Here is a 20,980-nt window from a genome sequence, read left to right as displayed (position 1 = left end):
AAATAACTCACGGGGGAAAATGGGCTTAGTTTGGAAGTCATTATATAATATAGGGTGTACCAGAAAGTATAGGCAAGGCATAACTTTGTAGTTCTGTTATTGGAGAATGGATGCATAGACAAGTTTTATTTTCACACAATCCCGCCTAATAGGGGAAATTGTGTATTTTCGGCAGTTTTGTTCTCTTCGTCATGGGGGGTTTTTTGAATGCTATTGAACTCAGAGTTGGCCTCGAATCCTTCCCAACCATGATGAATAATACCACCAAGTTTCAGGAAATTTGACCAACAAAAACCCCCCTTGACGAAGAGCACAAACCTGCCGATAATACCCATCGTCACCCTATTTAAAAAAAAATATTATATTAACAACAATTGTCTAGTATTAAAAGTTTCATTAGTTTGACAGGCTTATCAGGCCCGTATGAAGTTGATCACCATTATTAACTTCTTTTCTCGATTAGCCTATAGGCTATCTATAGATAGCTGTGTAGTGTGAGTAGCGATTAGTTCGACTAGTAATCCTACATTATAGAGATCTGCGGAGGCGGCCATTGTGAGCCAATCGTGCAGAGAGAACTGTCAAAGTGTGAGCCAAATGAACATGCTTATCGTTCGTAGGAAGGCGTCGTTTGAACGGTATTGCAATCGGAACTAAATAAATTAAAATTATTTATTTTTAATATCGAGAAATTGGCGGCATATGTATGTTTAGTAAAAAGATAAAAATTTATTAATTCTGATTTCATAAGCTCATGCTTATGACGACACTTTTGTTGCCGCACTTGTCGAAAAAACTTCCATTGCTGCTTCTTGCTTCACTTCTGCAGATATGATTAGCGTAGCACTTTTGCAATAAATTTCAGATTTCTTAGATTGCTCCGCTATTTCAACAAAATTTTGAAAAAAAAATTCTACCATAATTAGAAAATGTAAACAAAACAACTTGAACCACAACGAAGTCACGCACAAAGTTTGAACATCTAGCTTTGTAGCAAGTGTTGGCAGCTGTTGTAAACAAAACAAACAGCGTTGCCAAATCGACGTATGTAACTTTCGCTCATCTCTATGTAGAGGATTTCTAAGTTCGACTAGTGCTAAGAATAGCACACTACGGGCCGCCTGTTCCAGTGATAGAATTCCACTATTTAGGAGCCACAATTCATGCTGTTATGCGGCTTTATGTTAACCGTTCCTAGTAATAAATGGTTAAGGGGCCAAATAAAAACTTCCTCAGTGTACGATTAGGATAACTCAGATTAATCTTCAGCATAAAAGAACAGCTGTACGATTAGGATAACCCAGATTAATCTTCAGCATAAAAGAACAGCAAAATGGTACAGCCCAAGTGACCCTAGTCCAAGAACCTTACTTTCGTAAGGGGAATTTCTATCTAGGAAACCTTTTGAACCCGGTGTTTGCTACTTTCAGTAAAAATGAAATAGAAAACTCGCGTATCATGCCTCGAGCCTGCGTGCTTGTTAATATTGGGACTAAAGAGTAATAACGTCTACTCGGTTTGGTATGACAGAAGAGAATGAATTTATTTAAAACTAATCTTACAATGGCTTACTATGATTCATTACATTCTAAGGTTACTGCGCCAACATCCCCCCTTAACCGAGAATCCTTCCTACTCCAATGGTTCGTCTGTCGGCTTCGAATTTGGGAACCGGTACGGCCTTGGTTAGCAAATCGGCTACTTGCTGACGACTTCCAACGTGTGCCAATCCGATTATGTTTTCTTCGACCTTCTCACGCACGAAATGATGACGAATGTCTATATGCTTACTCCGTGGTGAATAACCGACTTCTTTCCCAGCTAGGTGGATCGCGCTTTTGTTGTCGCAACACACGGTGATCTTCTCGGATACTCCAGATAGCTCTTGTCGTAGTCCTCGCCACCAGATCGCTTCTTGTGCTGCTGCCGATACGGCCATGTATTCGGCTTCCGTTGTTGACAAGGCCACTGTAGACTGTCGTCGACAGCTCCACGAAATCGGTCCGCCTGATTTCATGAAAACGTATCCAGTGATGGAACGTCGCGTCTCAACATCGTTGCCCCAGTCCGCATCGCTGAATCCGACGAAATGTTCATCTGCTTCCTTGCTGTAGATGAGCTGTAGATCTCGCGTTCCTTTAAGGTACCGCAAAATACGCTTTGCGGCTATCCAATGCGCTTTTCCTGGGTTGCTACAGAACTGGCCAACTTGATTAACGGCGAAACAAATGTCCGGACGCGTGCCTTGCGCCAGGAATTGGAGACCTCCTACCAACTCACGGAACGGGATGTTCTGCATCTGCCTTCGTTCTTCATCGGTACTAGGGCTCATCTGCTTCGTCAATCTTTGGTTGGGGTCCGCCGGGGTCGCCACAGGAACACAGTCTTCCATGCCGAAACGTTCTAACAACTGCTGTACATAGTGCTCCTGGTCCAAGCAAACGTTGTCCTTCTGACGCGTCACACGGATTCCAAGGACTCTGCTGGCCAATCCGAGATCCTTCATCAAAAACTTCTCTGCCAGTTGCTTCTTCAATTCGTTGACCCAGTGCTGGTTATTCGAGAATATCAGAAGGTCGTCGACATACACGGCCACAATCAGGATTGATCCATTTTTAATGCGATAGTAGACGCACGTGTCATACTTCGATCGTGCCAGTCCAAACCGCTTCAGTTCACCATCAAGTTTCTGGTTCCAGATTCTGCTGGCTTGTTTCAGTCCGTATAACGCTTTCTTTAACTTGCAGACCTTCCTTGGACATCTGGGATCGATGAAACCCTCCGGTTGCTGCATGTATATGGCTTCCTCTCCTAGTTCACCTTGCAGAAACGCGGTCACTGCATCCATCTGATGTATCTTCAGGTCCAGACTAGCGGCTAACGACATCAGATAGCGGATAGTGGCATACCGGACCACCGGCGCGTACGTCTCTTCATAATCGACGCCCTTGACTTGAGAGTAGCCCTTGATTACGAGGCGGGCCTTATATCTCTCGGTGGATCCATCGGGGTTCGCCTTCACCTTATACACCCACTTGCAGCGGAGAGCTTTCCTTCCTTCTGGCTGATCGGTTAGCTCCCAGGTTTGATTGTTCATCAACGCTCGATACTCCTCCACCATTGCTCCTTTCCAACGATCGCTGTCCTCGCACGTAATCGCTTCCTGGAAGGTCTGTGGCTCGCCATCGCCACTCGCATCGCATAACTGTGGAGGTTGGGAAGTACCATGAGGTAGAACACTGAAGCCCAAATGAAAATCTCGATACTTGCCTGGGGTTACGCGCTCCCTCGCACTGCGCCTTACCAACTGATGTGGGTCCTCTGGTTGTGGAGGGAGCGCAGCAGGTTGTAGATCGGCATCGATCAGCGTGTCATCGGCATCTCTGAACTCCTCGGATTCTGGTTCGCTGAGCTCGTCTTGTGCCGGCTGGTCGTCATCTTCGCCGTCTACGAGCTCCTCCTCTGCAACCTCGTTCTGCACAATCATTTCAAAAGGTGATTCTTCCATCGTAGGGCTAGCTTCGCTCCGAGCAACTCGTTCTTCATCCAGGAAGATCACGTCACGGCTGACTGCTACGTCTTGAGTCTTGAAGTTGTATACTCTGTATGCCTTCGAATTCTCACTGTAGCCCATGAACATTGCTCGTTCTGACTTCGCGTCCCATTTCCGTCTTTTCTCCTTAGGGACGTGCACCATGACCTCACTTCCAAAAACGCGTAGGTGCGACAGGTCGGGACGTTTACCTGTGAACTTCTCCTCGGGTGTGACTGGTAGACCTTTTGTCGGTGACCGATTAACGACGTAGGACGCCGTAGCTACTGCTTCTGCCCAGAATCGCTTCTCCAGGCCGGCATCGAACAGCATGCTTTTGGCGCGCTCCACCAGCGTCCTATTCATCCGAAGCATGCTGTTCTTGGTTCAAAAAAATCTTGAAGTCCGCTTCGAAAAAAATTTTCTCTCTGCCAAACAAAGTGGTTACCTTAGCAACTGCTACGGCCCATAACCTATTGGGACTAAAGAGTAATAACGTCTACTCGGTTTGGTATGACAGAAGAGAATGAATTTATTTAAAACTAATCTTACAATGGCTTACTATGATTCATTACATTCTAAGGTTACTGCGCCAACAGTTAACAACATAATTGTTGCTACACTCATCTCTGAACTAACCACCAGATATGTATGTGCTATCACAATTGATGTTTCTGGTGGAAATCTCAAGAGGAAATACGTCTATTGTTCGGTGTTATTACCGCATGATGAACCGTCCCCTACGGATGCTTTCAAACAAGTAATCGCATACTGCAGGCCCTTCGGTAATTATTGGCAGTGATGCTAATGCTCACCATATTATCTGGGGCAGCTTAGACATTAACTTACGAGGCTCCAGTTTGATGGAATACTTAAATAGTACAGATCTTGGAACACTTAACATAGGAAACCGCCCAAACTTCATGATATCTGCTAGAGATGAAGTGTTAGATATAACCCTTAGCTCTAACAAAATTAGTTACGAGTTGACCAATCAGTATGTGTCAGATGAAGAATCTTTATCTGATCATCGGTACATCTTTTTTGAACATTTGAATGTTACTAGGAATCCCCGGTCAACCAACTGGGATCTCTTTACTGATTTGATTGCGGTCAAATTTCATGGGTCCACACCATCCATTGACACTCCCAGTGAGTTAAATGATGCCGTTGATACTACAACGGCCTTCATCATGGAAGCTTTTGAAGAAACCACAAGAGGAACCCCTTGGTTGAACTCTGGTCTGGCCATCCTCAGGAAACAATGTAGAAAGAGTTGAAACGGACGACGTTCAGCTGGATCGGAGACTTTCAGGTCGGCTTGCAAGGTCTACCAAAAAGCTATCTGGTCTGCTGAACGCTCCGGCTGGAAAACCCTTTGCACAAATGTTCCAGTTTGAGCGAAATCAGTCGGTTGAACAAAATCGTTGAAAAATCTAAGGATTTTCAAGTGAACGAACTTCGTTTGCCAAATGGCGACTTCACTTCCTCTGATAAGGAAGTTTTGGAACGTTTATTCAGTACACACTTCCCCGGATGTATGGATACCTATTACATCTTCGGATGAACATGATGTCTTTTCTTGTAGTTATGATTCTTTAGCTTCGGCTCGGAGTATCATAACTATAGAATCCATTGAGTGGACACTAAATAGCTTTGCTCCTTTCAAATCTCCTGGAACAGATAAGATATATCCTATTTTGCTTCAGATTCAAATATGTTTTGAAAACGCTATTTGTATGCAGTTTTGCTACAGTGTAAGAGTCGCATTACGAAGCAAAAAGTTTCAGACCTATCAGTTTGAACCCTTTCCTTCTAAAATGCTTAGAACGCATTGTCGTTCATCACACCCGTGCCCGTGGCCGTGGCCAACGTGCCTCTTCAGGTGAACCAACATGCTTACTAATCTGATAAGTCCAATGTGACTCTTTTACACAAGGTTGTTTACGATATTGAGGAAGCATTCACTCCAAAAAGAAATCTTAGATATCGAGGGTGCTTTTGACAAGGTGTCTTTGATGCCATATTGGAAGCCGTACAAAGTCATGGTATGTCTCCAATGATTTCCAATTGGATTTACCAAATGCTCAAAAACCGACATCTCTTCTCGACATTGCGTCAAGCAGGAAATAGAGTGTTTGTGGATGACAGCCCCCACCCCCCTAAGGGGAATCTTATAGGAGATATGCTATTGAGGCAACTTAATAATAGCCAGTTTCCTACTTATGGTATTGCCGCCGACTATCTAACATTGTTAGTCGGTATGTGCATCGGCACCCTTTTCCACCTAATGCAAAGCGCCCTTCAGGTGGTTGAGCGGTGGTGTCGCTAATACGACCTTTTGGTAAACCCAAATAAACATCTATTGTTTCTTCTCACGGAAAGGCGAAACGGTAATGGCGTTCGACCTTTGCGTCTCTGAAATCAATGTGACTGTTCAGGTAAAGTACGTTGGAGTTATTCTTGTTTCCAAGCTTTTCTGGACACCTTACGTTGAGTTCACAATCAAGAAAGCTTGTAGGGCCTTCGGGCTTTGCCGGCGTACCTTTGGTAAAATTTGGGGTCTAAAACCCAAGTATGTCAAATGGATTTACACAACAGTTACTGTGGCTAATATTGGCATATGGATGTCTTGTGTGCTGACATAAGAACAAAGTAATTACGTTTATTTTCATTCTGTTTATTAGGGGCTATACATAAACCACGTAGACCAAAATTTGGCCATCTCAGACCCTCCCCCTCCCCCCTCGTAGACTTTTGTCCATACAAAAATTTCAAAATTTGTATGGAGCGTAGACTTTGGCCAGACCCCCCCTCCCCCCAAAAAGTCTACGTGGTTTATGAACGGCCTCTTACTGATTTGTGCGCCAAATACAATATAGCAAGCTTAAGTAAACATACAAAAATAAGAAACAAAACAAACAGTGCTTCAATCTTCTTTTTTTTTAGTAGGATGAAATAGGTCGGATGCTAAAATTCAAAGAAAAAAAATTAAACCGCTTTGAATTTCGTAACTCGATGTTGATCTGCACCACACTCACTGCATACCGTTCGGTAGGTTCGAGAAGCTTGTTTCAAGTCGTACCAGTAGCAACGCAACCGGACAAACACAATCAGATAGGCACCAACCATAGGCGGTCGTCTGTCTCAACCTAACAAAGGGACTCGCTTGAAGGTTTAAGCCAATAATATTTACTAAAACAACTTTCAGCATAAAACTCAATTATATTTGATTAGAATACATGATAAAGAAACAAAGTGCTAGAAAACAGTATCAAATCAAAATTGATAAATGATTGGGTATAGTCGAAAGATTTAAAACAAAACAATGTTTCCTTAGCGCTGCCTATGATCATTAGCTTGGCAAAATAGACAAGGAACGCAACTCAAGAATCGACTCAAGTTATATTTTCTCTTCTATCAAACGTACCTGTCCGAGTGATTGAAATTAGACTGGATATTTACCATTTTTGCTTCAACGGGTATTCGGATCCATTCGGTAAGCAATGAATGAATGAATGATTCTGGCATTGGTATTTTTTTGCCGTTTCGTGCCTTTTTACTTATCGTTTTGTTTGTGTCGTTTGCAATCCCTGTGAGAGTGCCAACATTGAAACTGATCGCCCTTCACGGACGTTCACCTGACCAAAGCTGCACTATGTTCGAATGTATTGTTTGTATCCTCCGTAACAACCGTCTTACAGTAGTACAAAGCATAGCCCTATTCTATCTATCAAAAGCCTCGAGGGCTTTTTATGCCTACAATCACTGCATTAAGATCTATCATATACCTAGCAGCTTCTGCCGAAGGAATGAGTCATGAGAAAATAAGACGCATTATCAGCCAGCAGCAGCACAAACAGCTGAACACAGCGAGAAAATGGAGTCCCTACGCAGCGGAGGATTTTTGCGATTTCCGAGAACACTTACCCAGCAGAACGCCAGCCAAGGCCAGCTGTAGGCTCTTCATTATGTAGAACTCTTACGACACTAATCACAATGCACGATTCTTTCCGCGGACGTAATCCAATTAGGGGGAGAATTTTTTACAACAAACTAAATATTTTCTTCGAAGGAAATTTTGCTCGCGACGCGACGTAGAAACAGACCCGCAACTGCGTACTGCTCGATGACGAATGAGATTGTTTTGCGAGCAGCCAAACTGACTTGAATTTGGGAGACATCTGTGGAAACTGTCAGTTTACTGACAAAGCAACTCTACACATCGTTGGCATGCTAGGGGTGTGTTGTAGTCACAAGGTTTTTAAAAATAATGAGAATTAAAGATTGTATAGGGTTCATTCAAATATTACGTAACGCACAATATGACAATTTTAGACACCCTCCCTCCCCCACGTAACAACTTTTATATGGAAGATTTTAAAATTTTCTAAGAAGCGTAACACAACGCTAGACCCCCTCCCTCCCCCTATTGCGTTACGTGCAAAACTGGGTATTACAAAACATAATCAGGAAAACTATGCACTAACTTTAGGGGACTGTTTACTAAATTTTAAATTGGAACTTATTAATGAATGGAATCAGGAATATACAGAACTTTCAACCGAAAAAGGAATACTACATTTTAAAATTATGGAAGAAATAGAACTCAAACCTTGGTTTCACAACATGCATCTTTCCACGACAGAGACACTTATAATTAATAGAATAAGGACATACCATACTGCTACAAAAGACAGACTTGCTAAATGGAATTTGATCCGATCAGATATGTGTACAACTTGCAATACTCAAGAAAACCTTCATCACATCCTGTTTGAATGCATTAGACTCTCGGGGATCAGGAATAAGTTTCCTGTTCTTTACCAAAAAAATGATCTTCAACTACTTCTCAAAAATAAAAAACAAAACGAATACCTTCAAATAGCTCATTTCCTCATCGAAGCAAAAATCAATGTTTGAGTTTTTTAGTTTTAGATGTAAAAATGTAAATATTTTTTTATTATAATCACTGGTGCAGGGATGAATTCTAACCACCACTAAGGAAATTAATCAAAAGTTTTGAACTCGCGTAACCGTCATTTTAATTTTTTGTTACTCATAAATATCTTTGACACTTGGCAAATATGGACCAAACAGGTCTGTGCCATAAAGAGAGAGAAAAAAAAAAAAAAAAAAAAAGATTGTATAGGGTTCATTCAAATATTACGTAACGCACAATATGACAATTTTAGACACCCTCCCTCCCCCACGTAACAACTTTTATATGGAAGATTTTAAAATTTTCTAAGAAGCGTAACACAACGCTAGACCCCCTCCCTCCCCCTATTGCGTTACGTAATATTTGAATAAACCCTATAGAGCTTGCTAACGTTTATTCACCTCTCTCTTTCAAGCTTGCAGGCGGGATAGGATTTGTTTTCATCGGGAAACCTTTCCTGATGACAACAAATCCTATTCCGCTTGCATGTTTGAAAGAGAAAGGTGAATAAACGTCAGCAAGCTCTATGGCTATCTGACGTTTGATCACCTTTCTACACTGAAATAAATTTTGTTGTGGAAACTACCGATTCCATAGTAAAAATACTAACCGTACCTATGATTCTCAACCGACAACAATTTCCAGTTAATTCCACTAAAATACAGTCAACTTAACTAGCAGTGCAGTTAACATTCCCGAAAATAATCTTAATTTAATAAATGAGCATTGTATTTTTAACCATAATGGGTTGTAAAATGCGTGTCCACGAAAAATTAACAATGTTTTGTTGTTGAGACGACTACGCTTTTAGTTGAATTTACTACAATGCATAGTAATTTTAAGCATATTTCAGTTACCTTAACAGATTTTGTTGTCGGTTGAGAATCATAGGTACGGTTAGTAATTTTACTATGGAATCGGTAGTTTCCACAACAAAATTTATTTCAGTGTATGTTTCGCTCCCGGAGAGGAAAGGTTAGCGGCGTCGGTGGTGTAGTGGTAAGCGTGGTTGCCTCTCACCCCAGTCGGTCTAGGTTCAATCCTAGTCGACGCCGTCGGTATTTCTGAGACAAAAATATCTGATCACGCCTTCCCTCGGATAGGAAGTAAAGCCGTAGGTCCCGGGTTCGATATGCAGGGTGTCAGGTGTGTGTGGATGTCTCCCTGACCGTCCGTGTTTAGGCTTAGTACCAGAAATAGGCGGACGTTAAACTAGAGCTGATGCCGAACGGTGTCGGCTCGCCAGAAATAAGAAGAAGAAGAAGAGGAAAGGTTTGTTTTCATACACGGAAAAATATGATAACCCAAAGAAAAAGTTTTAAAAACTCAAATTTGGCTAAACCACCGACGAACCGACGTGACAGCTAGAACAAATAAATTCAAATTTGTTGTCCGCGACGCCATGATGAAAAATAGCCGAACACTATCGCCACCTCTATAACGGCTCGCGATGATTTAATAGCTCGACACCAAACCCCCGTGTGTTCATATAGGAAACGGTTCGCGTCTGTGCTGATTTGACAGAAGCGATCGCTCGCTTCGCTGGTCGACCGTTAAATTAGGGGGGGACAGTTTTGGATCGCCACTGTCACGTCGGTTCGTCGGTGGCTAAACTGCTTTTAGTTTTAAGTCAGAGTTGGGTTGTTTTCTCCCTCGTCCCACCACATTATTGTCGAAAACGAAGAGAGAAGCACCGACGCATCCACTGCTCCTCCGTGGAAGAAGCCAAATTTGGGGTTTCTTGAGTTAACCCGTGAGTTAACCCAAATTTGCGTCAATTGAGGCCTCCGTTGGGTGAAAATAACTTACCACTGGGTTATTTTTTTTGCCGCTCTCAAACGAGAACTACTCACTCACCACTATCGCTGTTTGACGCAAATTTAAGTAATTCCACGGAAGACCGGGATTGCGTCAAAACAACTTAAATTTCTAGATCAGGCATTGAAAAAGCTCGGCTCACGAGCAAAACTCAGCCAATTTCATGCTAACTTGATGCTCATCAGAAAGATAGGCCATGAGCGTTCAAGCTCATTGAACTAGGACGCTCATCAGTTAAATGAGCATCGAGCACCGCAGCTCACTGTACCTAAACAAGCTGAGCTTGGATTTATTATGGAAAAAATGTCACATTTTCGACCGCATTTTTCGTGTATGAAACCTTTGCCAATATAAAAAACTAGTTGTGTTTCGATGTTTATCTCATTCTGAGTAGCATTTTACAGGCTAAGGTTGGGCCAGAACCGTCTCCAAAGGGCTCAAAATATTATTTTGTAGTAAAACTCATGTAAACGAATGTGAACTCGAATGAATGTGAAAACGAATGTAAAACTCATGTAAACGAATGTGACTACCTACACTGAGGCGATTTTCCGTATACTTTTTATGTGTGAAACTACATATTTTTTTGCAATTTGTATTCACTTATAATTAATAAAGGAGCCAAACATAAGTTTTATGACGTTCGGCAATTATAAAATTTATGTTTGACATCTTATGAAATTAATTTGCCCCAACCATAGAATTTATGTGTGTCTGGCTTATAACTTTTATTTTATAATTTCTCATAAAAATCATGTAGCAATTTCAAATAAAAATGATAGTTCAATTTATAAAAATCAAATATTGTTTGTTTTGTTCTTAAATTATTCATTTTATTTCTTAAAAACCCTTACTGCTTTTACATTTAATATTGTCTATCCGGTTGGAATCAAGACCGACATTCAAACAAAAATTGCAATTTTCTTGGTCCACAAGTGTCGCAACTGTTTCGCATCTAGTGCGCTGTGTTGCTGACAACAACGGGAAGGATGCGCACTACTTTTCACGTGATTAAAAAACGTCGCGAGTTGGGTCGCGTCGCAACTTGATTGTGCGAAGTCCGGTTTGGTGGCGGGCCGACAATAAGCTTATTCCGTATCTATTCTCTTACATTTGCTTCCAATTTTACTATTGACTGCAACATCTTGAACGAATGAAACTGCACGTAGAATCGTCGGTAGAGGCCATCCAAACAGGTTAGTCCGGATGTTTACCGGCATGGCGATAGCTGCGGCGCTCTACGCGGTACATGACCTCCTTCAACAAAGCCGCCCGGAGTCCGGCGGAATGTCGGTCCAGGCAAGGGTCCAGGATCCACTTGACATCCTTTCCATCTTCACGATCAAGCACTTGGGTGGGTCCACACCGACGAACACGTTCGTTCCGTTGACTTTCTCGCGCTGGCTCCGATCGATGTAGACAACTAACTTTTTTCGGTGATCCTTACCGATCAGACAACTTGCACCTCATCATTCTTGGGGATTGATATCAACCGGACAGTGTATAGTTTAGCTTCTTGGGTAGGGGCGCGGACATCAGCTTCCAACGGATGAGTAGATGAAGTCGGTTCTGCCAGTCGTTTCCCGATCACCGGAGTCCACAGCATTTCACGGGAGGGTGAGGGTGAAAATTCCCAATTTTGTTGTTATTTCTTTGATGGCTCGTGGTGCAGAATCAGTCGGCACTAAAAACACATGGCAATGAAATAAAATGTTATTTTATTAGGATGCAAGCGAGGATACAAACTTACCTTGACAACTCTACAGCCTCGTCTACAGCTGAATCAAAGAAATAGCAGAGATATGTTTTATCGCTCGAAGCAAGCCTCGAAGTCCAATGATGGCCGTCTTGATGGCCGTTGCAAACTGCGAATCACCAAACTTAAAAAGTATATGTGAACATATATAGATTTTTACTATAGGAAAGAAATTATATTTTTTATGTTTGACCATACATAAAAGCTATTGATAGGGTGCATAAGCCTCATGTGGTACCTCATCAAAGCTAAAAAGGTTGTTATGATAATTATAAGCACACAATTAAAAATAACGGTAAAAATGTCTTATAAATTGTATAAAAAATAGCCTTATAATCTTAAAGTTTGGATTTTTATCAGTGTAGGAGGAAAGTGAGCTGACCTGTGACCTGACCACTAAATGTTTATCATCAGGGAGAATCCATAATGTTGTATTTTTGGAAGATCTTTGACACTTCCTCCCTCATCGTACCTAACCTTTTTTCCAATCCTAATGCATGGTTAGTAGTAAAATCAGAGGGTCCCCCTCTATCCCAAAACACTACGTCATTAATTGATGGTCCCAGTCGGTCCGTAGTCAGTGTCAAGCTGTAATACTATTACTCCTTGGTTCGTAGAGTCCTAATCTACAAGCAGAATACGGTCTCGTCCGTGGACTATCGATTGCATCAACAAAGGACCACCCCAGGCCACTTTCGTAGCAATACGCCAGCAAGCGGCACCACCACCATTGAGGTGTGCTAATACCAATCCACTTGACCAATCAAGAAGAACTTCACAGTTTTCCATCCTTTTTTTCGCGTTGCCCCTCCGGATTACCCAACAACATGCTGGCCTTGTGACTGACTGTGTCGAACGTTCCATCACAGACAAACAGACGTAACTCTTAGAGGAAATTCATCAAATATTTTGCCCGGTGTCATTTTCATGAGCACACTGCCACCTGTTGGTAGAACCGCGCGCGACACTGTCGGCCATGATGGATTTCGATTTGACGTTTTGCTGACACGCACACTACTACACAAATTGCTTATAATTTTCGTTTGCATCATTCAGCAACGTGTACACTGGCAAACGTCAAAGCGATCGAACACTAGCGCATCTGGTGGAACTATCGCGCAAATCAAATGAAATTTGAAATGATCGTTAAATGCATGTGCCAAGCCGTTTTGAAGAGTGTTACGTCTGTTTGTCTGTGGTTCCATACTGCTGAGCTTTTTATCCGGGAGTCGTGGTTTATCCGCTGGTCCTATTGAACAGTTTCTCAGCCTCAGTTACTATCAACTTCTACAAATGCAGGTTATGACAGAATTGGCTGCATGAAAATAGTGATGGTTTGCTATGATTTCCGACTAGCACATAATCGACCAAGAAGAAAGGCGTCGTCAGGCAAACTCTAGCTCATTGTTTATTGCAGAAGTGAGCCATCGTGATCGCTGAGTTTAAAGGAGTTGAGCATAACAGATCGCTCACAGCACCGGGACACTGCGATCACGTTAGGCTCATGCTCGTTGAGCTCGCTCGCAAGTGCAATGCCTGTTCTAGATTGCGTTTAAATAAGGGAGAAAGTAACATGAGAGAGTTCTCTTCATCGACTCTCTCTTCTTCAAATTAAAGTGACAAGATGCAAGTATTGTTGAACTTCTTGGTCATAAATCGCTAGGTTGCGATGCAATCTAGCGTCGAAGTGTAAAAAAGTTCGATTGAATTTGCATCTTGTCACTTTAATTTGCAGAAGAGAGAGTCGATGAAGAGAACTCTCTCATGTTACTTTCGCCCTTATTTAAACTCAATCTAGATTTGGGTTGTTTTGTAGTTCCGTGTACGGAAACGTTTCCCTATGAAAATATTAAACAAAAAATTGCTATCCTCTGTGACTGCTTGAGAGAGAAGGGTGATTAACGCTAGATTGCCTTATTGTACGCGCCCGTCGAAATATCCATTTTTTCATTGCTATCTTCGTATCTCTTTCACTCTTCAAGAGGCTCCATTTTGAAATACCTAATTTTAAAGTGCACGGAGAAATATGGATATCCTTGTTAGCATATTTCTTAATCAAAAATATTCATTTTACCTTTTTAAACTTGACTGTGCATTAAAAGTATGCATTACATTCTTTTATTGACGGTTTCCTCCCTTATCGAACACGACGATTTGAATCCGTCGCGGATGAAACCGTCGCCAGAGTCGTCGCAGCCAATCAGCAGGCGTTTCTCCGATCTCACTAACACAAACAGCAGCAGAGGTGGTGCTTGATTCGTTGCGATGATTTAGAAATGCCGACTGGAAGTTGGCAGCGCGTTTTGTTATGAAAGCAACATACAATATGCTAAGCATTCCCATGCATTTCGAACACATACTGGCTTTCGCTCGGCAGACTGCTCAAGAAATTTTGACAACGAAATCATTTCTTGACCGTTTCATCCTTTTCCACAGTATTGACCTCGCAGCACCAAATCGGAGTTCGCCAGTTGGACTACACACCAAATTTTGATTTTCTCATCCAGCAAAACGAATTGCTGGATGAGCATCAGCAAATTACATTTTGCTGAAATATCGGTTCTGCTAACTGATTAATCAGCAAACATTGAAAAAGCTGGCTAATCAGCAAAACACTTGTCAAACACTTACAATTTTCTGTATGAAGTGCTCGCCTCCTCATCCCGACTTCCAAACCGACATTAGAACTAGCAGAAATCATGAAAACTCCGTCAAAAAAGTCTTCGGCAGCTTAGAGAATAAAGCGCAATGCTTGAAAGTATGTCTCTTACATTTGTACACTGCTGGCTTAATCAATTTCAGCCTTGATTTCAGCTAATTAGAAACCATTTAAATAAGTTTTTGAAAAAAAAAAACAAACAAAAAACGCAGCCGGAATCGAGCGCGGACAAAATTTCTGGTTGACCAGTAAAGTATGCTGTCAGAACGAAGTGCTGAACAGCCAGCAAAAATATATTGCTGGATAGATTGCTGTATCTACAGCATGTCAAAAACCAGCAAAATTTTGCTGGTTTCCAGCGAATTAAAAATAGTGTGTAGCGAAGCGAAGTTTTCAGCGAACTTTCTGTCATTCCTCATCCGACCCGACATGCATCCCTGATGTTTTCGTTTTCAGTCCAACGCCGTGTCGACAACCACGACTTTATCCTAGAAATCCTCTACATAGAGATAAGCGGAAGTTACATATGTCGATTCGGCAACGCTGTTCATTTTGTTTACATCAGCTGCCAACACTTGCTGCAAAGCTAGATGTTCAAACTTTGTGCGTGACTTCGTAGTGGTTCAAGTTGTTTTGTTTCCATTTTCTAATTATGGTAGATTTTTTTTACAAAATTTTGGACAAAATAGCGGAGCAATCGATGAAATCTGAAATTTTGTGAAGTGTTAAGCTAAACATATCGGCAGAACTGAAGCAAGAAGCAGCAATGAAATTTTTTCGAGAAGTGCAGCAACAAAAGTTTCGTCATAAGCTTGAGCTTTTGAAAGCAAAATTAATTAAATTCTATCTTTTTACTAAACTTACATATACCGTCAATTTCTCGATATTAAAAATAAATAATTTTAATTTATTTAGTTCGGATTGCAATACCGTTCAATCGACGCCTTCTTACGAACGATCAGCCTGTTCATTTGGCTCACACTTTGACAGTTCTTTCTGCACGATTGGCTCACAATGGCCGCCTCCGCAGATCTCTATAATATCCCAGTACGGAGGGTTAGCCTAACATTAGCCTAATGTGAGACTAACTGGCCAGCATGTTAGGCTAACTTTTTGTCTCACTTTTGCCTAATGTTAGTCTAAAATTAGACAGATATGACACACTTTTGTTAGACATGTTGCAAATTCGAAACATGTTTGTTAGTCTAACATTAGACTAACGTTAGACATGTTTTAGTATGGGCTGTTAGACGAATGTTAGGCATAGATTTTATGCTGCTTGTTTTCATTCCAGCTGTCATCCGAGCAAGAAGTGTGATTGTAGTAGTGAACTTTTATCGGCGTTCACTACTACAACCGTACTCTTGCCTCGAATGAAAGCTGGACGAAACATATTTGATAAAAAACTCGGAGCCCGTTTTAATTTTAATTTTAATTTTAATTTAAATTTAAATTCTAATTTCCTTTTTTATTTTAATTTTAATTTTAATTTTAATTTTATTTTTAATTTTAATTTTAATTTTAATTTTAATTTTAATTTTAATTTTAATTTTAATTTTAATTTTAATTTTAATTTTAATTTTAATTTTAATTTTAATTTTAATTTTAATTTTAATTTTAATTTTAATTTTAATTTTAATTTTAATTTTAATTTTAATTTTAATTTTAATTTTAATTTTAATTTTAATTTTAATTTTAATTTTAATTTTAATTTTAATTTTAATTTTAATTTTAATTTTAATTTTAATTTTAATTTTAATTTTAATTTTAATTTTAATTTTAATTTTAATTTTAATTTTAATTTTAATTTTAATTTTAATTTTAATTTTAATTTTAATTTTAATTTTAATTTTAATTTTAATTTTAATTTTAATTTTAATTTTAATTTTAATTTTAATTTTAATTTTAATTTTAATTTTAATTTTAATTTTAATTTTAATTTTAATTTTAATTTTAATTTTAATTTTAATTTTAATTTTAATTTTAATTTTAATTTTAATTTTAATTTTAATTTTAATTTTAATTTTAATTTTAATTTTAATTTTAATTTTAATTTTAATTTTAATTTTAATTTTAATTTTAATTTTAATTTTAATTTTAATTTTAATTTTAATTTTAATTTTAATTTTAATTTTAATTTTAATTTTAATTTTAATTTTAATTTTAATTTTAATTTTAATTTTAATTTTAATTTTAATTTTAATTTTAATTTTAATTTTAATTTTAATTTTAATTTTAATTTTAATTTTAATTTTAATTTTAATTTTAATTTTAATTTTAATTTTAATTTTAATTTTAATTTTAATTTTAATTTTAATTTTAATTTTAATTTTAATTTTAATTTTAATTTTAATTTTAATTTTAATTTTAATTTTAATTTTAATTTTAATTTTAATTTTAATTTTAATTTTAATTTTAATTTTAATTTTAATTTTAATTTTAATTTTAATTTTAATTTTAATTTTAATTTTAATTTTAATTTTAATTTTAATTTTAATTTTAATTTTAATTTTAATTTTAATTTTAATTTTAATTTTAATTTTAATTTTAATTTTAATTTTAATTTTAATTTTAATTTTAATTTTAATTTTAATTTTAATTTTAATTTTAATTTTAATTTTAATTTTAATTTTAATTTTAATTTTAATTTTAATTTTAATTTTAATTTTAATTTTAATTTTAATTTTAATTTTAATTTTAATTTTAATTTTAATTTTAATTTTAATTTTAATTTTAATTTTAATTTTAATTTTAATTTTAATTTTAATTTTAATTTTAATTTTAATTTTAATTTTAATTGTAATTTTAATTTTAATTTTAATTTTAATTTTAATTTTAATTTTAATTTTAATTTTAATTTTAATTTTAATTTTAATTTTAATTTTAATTTTAATTTTAATTTTAATTTTAATTTTAATTTTAATTTTAATTTTAATTTTAATTTTAATTTTAATTTTAATTTTAATTTTAATTTTAATCTTAATTTTAAATTTAATTTTATATTTAATTTTTATTTTAATTTTAATTTTGATTTTGAATTTAATTTAAATTTTAATTTTAATTCAATTTAATTAATTTATTTAATTTTAATTTTAATTTAATTTAATTAAAAATTAATTAAAATTTAATTGAAATTTAATTAAAATTTAATTGAAATTTAATTAAAATTTAATTAAAATATAATTTAAATTTAATTAAAATTTAATTAAAATTTTGTTAAAATTTAATTAAAATTTAATTAAAATTTGATTAAAATTTAATTAAAATTTGATCAAAATTTAATTAAAATTTAATTAAAATTTAATTAAAATTTAATTAATATTTAATTAAAATTTAATTAAAATTTAATTAAAATTTAATTAAAATTTAATTAAAATTTAATTAAAATTTAATTAAAATTTAATTAAAATTTAATTAAAATTTAATTAAAATTTAATTAAAATTTAATTAAAATTTAATTAAAATTTAATTGAAATTAAATGAAAAATAAATCATATTAAAAATAAAATGACTCACCGACACGATGGAGCCAAACTTAAAGGAATCGGTCACTGTTTTGGAGATAACTGGTTCCGGCGACGGTACGACGCGAACGAAACGGACTTCGTGGCCAGGAGCAGCGACGATTAACTGACGGTTTGGACAACGCAACGACGGAAGTGGTTCCTACGGGTTTAACTATTTGAGACGAGCAATTTTTTCTTTTTCTCGACCGACGAACGTGATTTTTAAGCTGCCGCAACTAACAAAGTGTTTTTCCACTGCCATTTGCTCAACTGTCAATGATGCGCGAAAAAATCGAACATTCAGCATAAATTCGGGGTTATGATTTATGCTCTCCAAAAATTTTCGATGAGCAACATAACTAACAAATGCCTAACTTTGTCGAACGCCTAACTTCCTCCGTGCTGGGATAGGATTACTACTTTATCCTTGACTTTATCCCACCTGGGCGTCTGTCAGTGCGAGCGCGCCAAATTTTGCGTGAGCGAGCATGTGGTGTTGGTGATTAAGGTGAAACGGTACGTTAGCCTCTGTGAATAAGCCAAATTGATTTGGTAATGTCGATCTGATTTTTTTTCCAAAAACGGAAACTGAAAAGTATTCATTTAATAAAAACAGTAAGCGCACAGGTACAAGAAGTTAGCAAGTCCGGAATTTTGTGTGAAATTGGTTTTTGTTTTCACAACGGAAAAATGTTTCTGAGTACCATGGTGAGTTCGTCTCATCTCACCTTAAGTTCGCTAGTAATGCAGTGAATTTTGAGCGATGCTCATTCTTCGGTTTTCTTCCAAATCCTCAATACTTTTCAGGTGCGTACTACACATTTTCCCACCTTCTTAGCCACCGTGGCTTGATGGTTACACCCCTACGAACTGTTAATGTCAACGTGACAGTTGTGTCCACAGTTTCCACACCTGGCGAGATCGAACAGCGAATTTTTTGTTCTTTTTGTGTTTACGTGCTACTCGTGGAGCTGTTTGCTCCTCTTCTCCACGTAAAATATTGCAAGGATTTTGTGTAATTGGACAGATAAATCATTTTTATCATGGAGTACATGAATTCTAGTGATGGCTCTTCGATGAGCTCAAGTGGAGTGATGAAAAATAAAATGTAAGTGAAGAAAACAAAATTAGCACTTCGTTGCTCTGTCATAACCTCGTTTTTTGTTTTCATTTTAGCCTCTGCTGTGAATGCGGAACTCCCATCGAGCCCAACCCGTCCAATATGTGCGTGGCCTGTCTGCGCACTCATGTGGACATCACAGCAAACATTCCCAAACAGGCCGTTGTTTTCTTTTGCCGAAATTGCGAACGTTATCTGAACCCTCCAAGCGAATGGGTGCAGTGCACATTGGAATCGAAGGAACTGTTGTCAGTGTGCCTGAAGCGTTTGAAAGGATTGAAGGAAGTTAAACTAGTCGATGCTGGATTTGTATGGACGGAGCCCCACTCCAAAAGAATAAAGGTAAAGCTCACGGTTCACGGCGAAGTTATGGATGGAGTGGTGCTGCAGCAGGTGTTTGTGGTGGAATTCACCGTCAACAATCAGATGTGCGATGATTGCCACCGGACCGAAGCGAAGGATTTCTGGCGGTGTTTGGTGCAGGTTCGCCAAAAATCCATCAACAAGAAGACGCTTTTCTATTTGGAACAGATGATCTTGAAGCACAAGGCTCATGAGAATACACTCGGTATCAAGCCATCGCCCTCGGGAGGATTGGATTTTTACTACGCCACAGATGCCCATGCTAGGAAAATGGTCGATTTTGTACAGGCAGTCCTTCCGGTTAAGGTGACCAATTCGAAAAAGCTGATTTCGCATGACATTCACAGCAATTCTTACAATTACAAATATTCATATGCGCTGGACGTTGTGCCGATTTCAAAGGGAAGTCTTGTTTGCTTGAACAAAAAGCTCCAACAGCAACTGGGCCACATTTCACCAATCTGTTTGGTGACTAAAGTGGCTAATGCAGTTCACTTGATGGATCCCCGAACTGCTCAGATTGCCGAAGTTCAGAATATGGCGTTTTGGAAAAATCCATTCGAGGCCATTTGTAATCCTAAGCAAATGATTGAGTTCATCGTGATGGACATTGAAATCGTTCGCGATAACGAGAAGAAAAATTTCCCGGGACAGGGTCCGGTTTCATTCCGTCATGTACTGGCCGATGTTTGGGTTGTAAAGGCTTCCGAGCTGGGAATAAACGAAAACACTATCCATACAAGGTCCCATTTGGGACACTTGCTAAAGCCTGGCGATTCGGTCATGGGCTACGATTTGCAGGATGCTAACATCAACAACGCTGATTTTGAAAAGCTGAAGCAGGACGTTGTTCCGGATCTGCTGCTGATTAAAAAATACTACGATAAATCCGCTAGAAAGCAGACGAGAAACTGGAAGCTGAAGCATCTGACCGAAGATGTCGCCTTGGACACGGATATCGAGAACGACTACAACGAGTTTCTGGAGGATTTGGAGGAAGATCCAGATTTGCGGCAAAATGTTAACATTTTCAAGGACAATTCTAAGGTCATTCCGGTGGATGTGAACGATATGCCGGATCCATCGGTGCCCCGAATCACGTTGGAGGAAATGTTGGACGACTTGGTTCTGGACGATGTCGAAATGACCGAAGAGCAGTAACAAAATCATTGCTACACATCTAATATGTAAGTGATTATTGTTGACACATTTTTCTTGTAATTTCAAAACGGTACAGAAAATACAATGAAAAGTGTACCAAACGGTAACAAACATTAGGAAGTC

At 37.9% G+C, this 20,980-nt stretch overlaps 2 protein-coding genes across 2 annotated transcripts in view; one reads left to right on the top strand and one right to left on the bottom strand.

Moving 5' to 3' along the window:
* LOC109424980 (uncharacterized) overlaps positions 1-7,680 on the bottom strand; it is a 28,409-nt gene extending 20,729 nt beyond the window's left edge. The window contains exon 1 of the mRNA XM_029861786.2: positions 7,463-7,680. Coding sequence (XP_029717646.2) covers positions 7,463-7,502 — 40 coding nt within the window. The 5' untranslated portion in view covers positions 7,503-7,680. The remainder of the gene's footprint in view (positions 1-7,462) is intronic.
* An 11,471-nt stretch (positions 7,681-19,151) lies between these two features.
* Positions 19,152-20,968, top strand: LOC109418604 (60S ribosomal export protein NMD3). Its single transcript, XM_019692810.3, has 2 exons — positions 19,152-19,321; positions 19,390-20,968. The coding sequence occupies exons 1-2, from the start codon at positions 19,257-19,259 to the stop codon at positions 20,855-20,857; spliced, it is 1,533 nt and encodes a 510-aa protein (XP_019548355.1). The 5' UTR covers positions 19,152-19,256; the 3' UTR covers positions 20,858-20,968.
* Positions 20,969-20,980: the final 12 nt, after the last annotated feature.

The sequence above is a fragment of the Aedes albopictus genome, chromosome 1, assembly GCF_035046485.1.
Source record: "Aedes albopictus strain Foshan chromosome 1, AalbF5, whole genome shotgun sequence".
NCBI classification, from domain to species: Eukaryota; Metazoa; Arthropoda; class Insecta; order Diptera; family Culicidae; genus Aedes; species Aedes albopictus.
This window is presented reverse-complemented; position numbering and strand designations above follow the sequence as displayed.

Bases quoted from the DNA above. Each gene is read 5' to 3' on its own strand.
- LOC109418604 (XM_019692810.3), top strand. From the start codon at position 19,257: ATGGAGTACATGAATTCTAGTGATGGCTCTTCGATGAGCTCAAGTGGA. The intron at 19,322-19,389 runs GTAAGTGAAGAA...TTTTCATTTTAG, and splicing joins GGAGTGATGAAAAATAAAAT to CCTCTGCTGTGAATGCGGAA.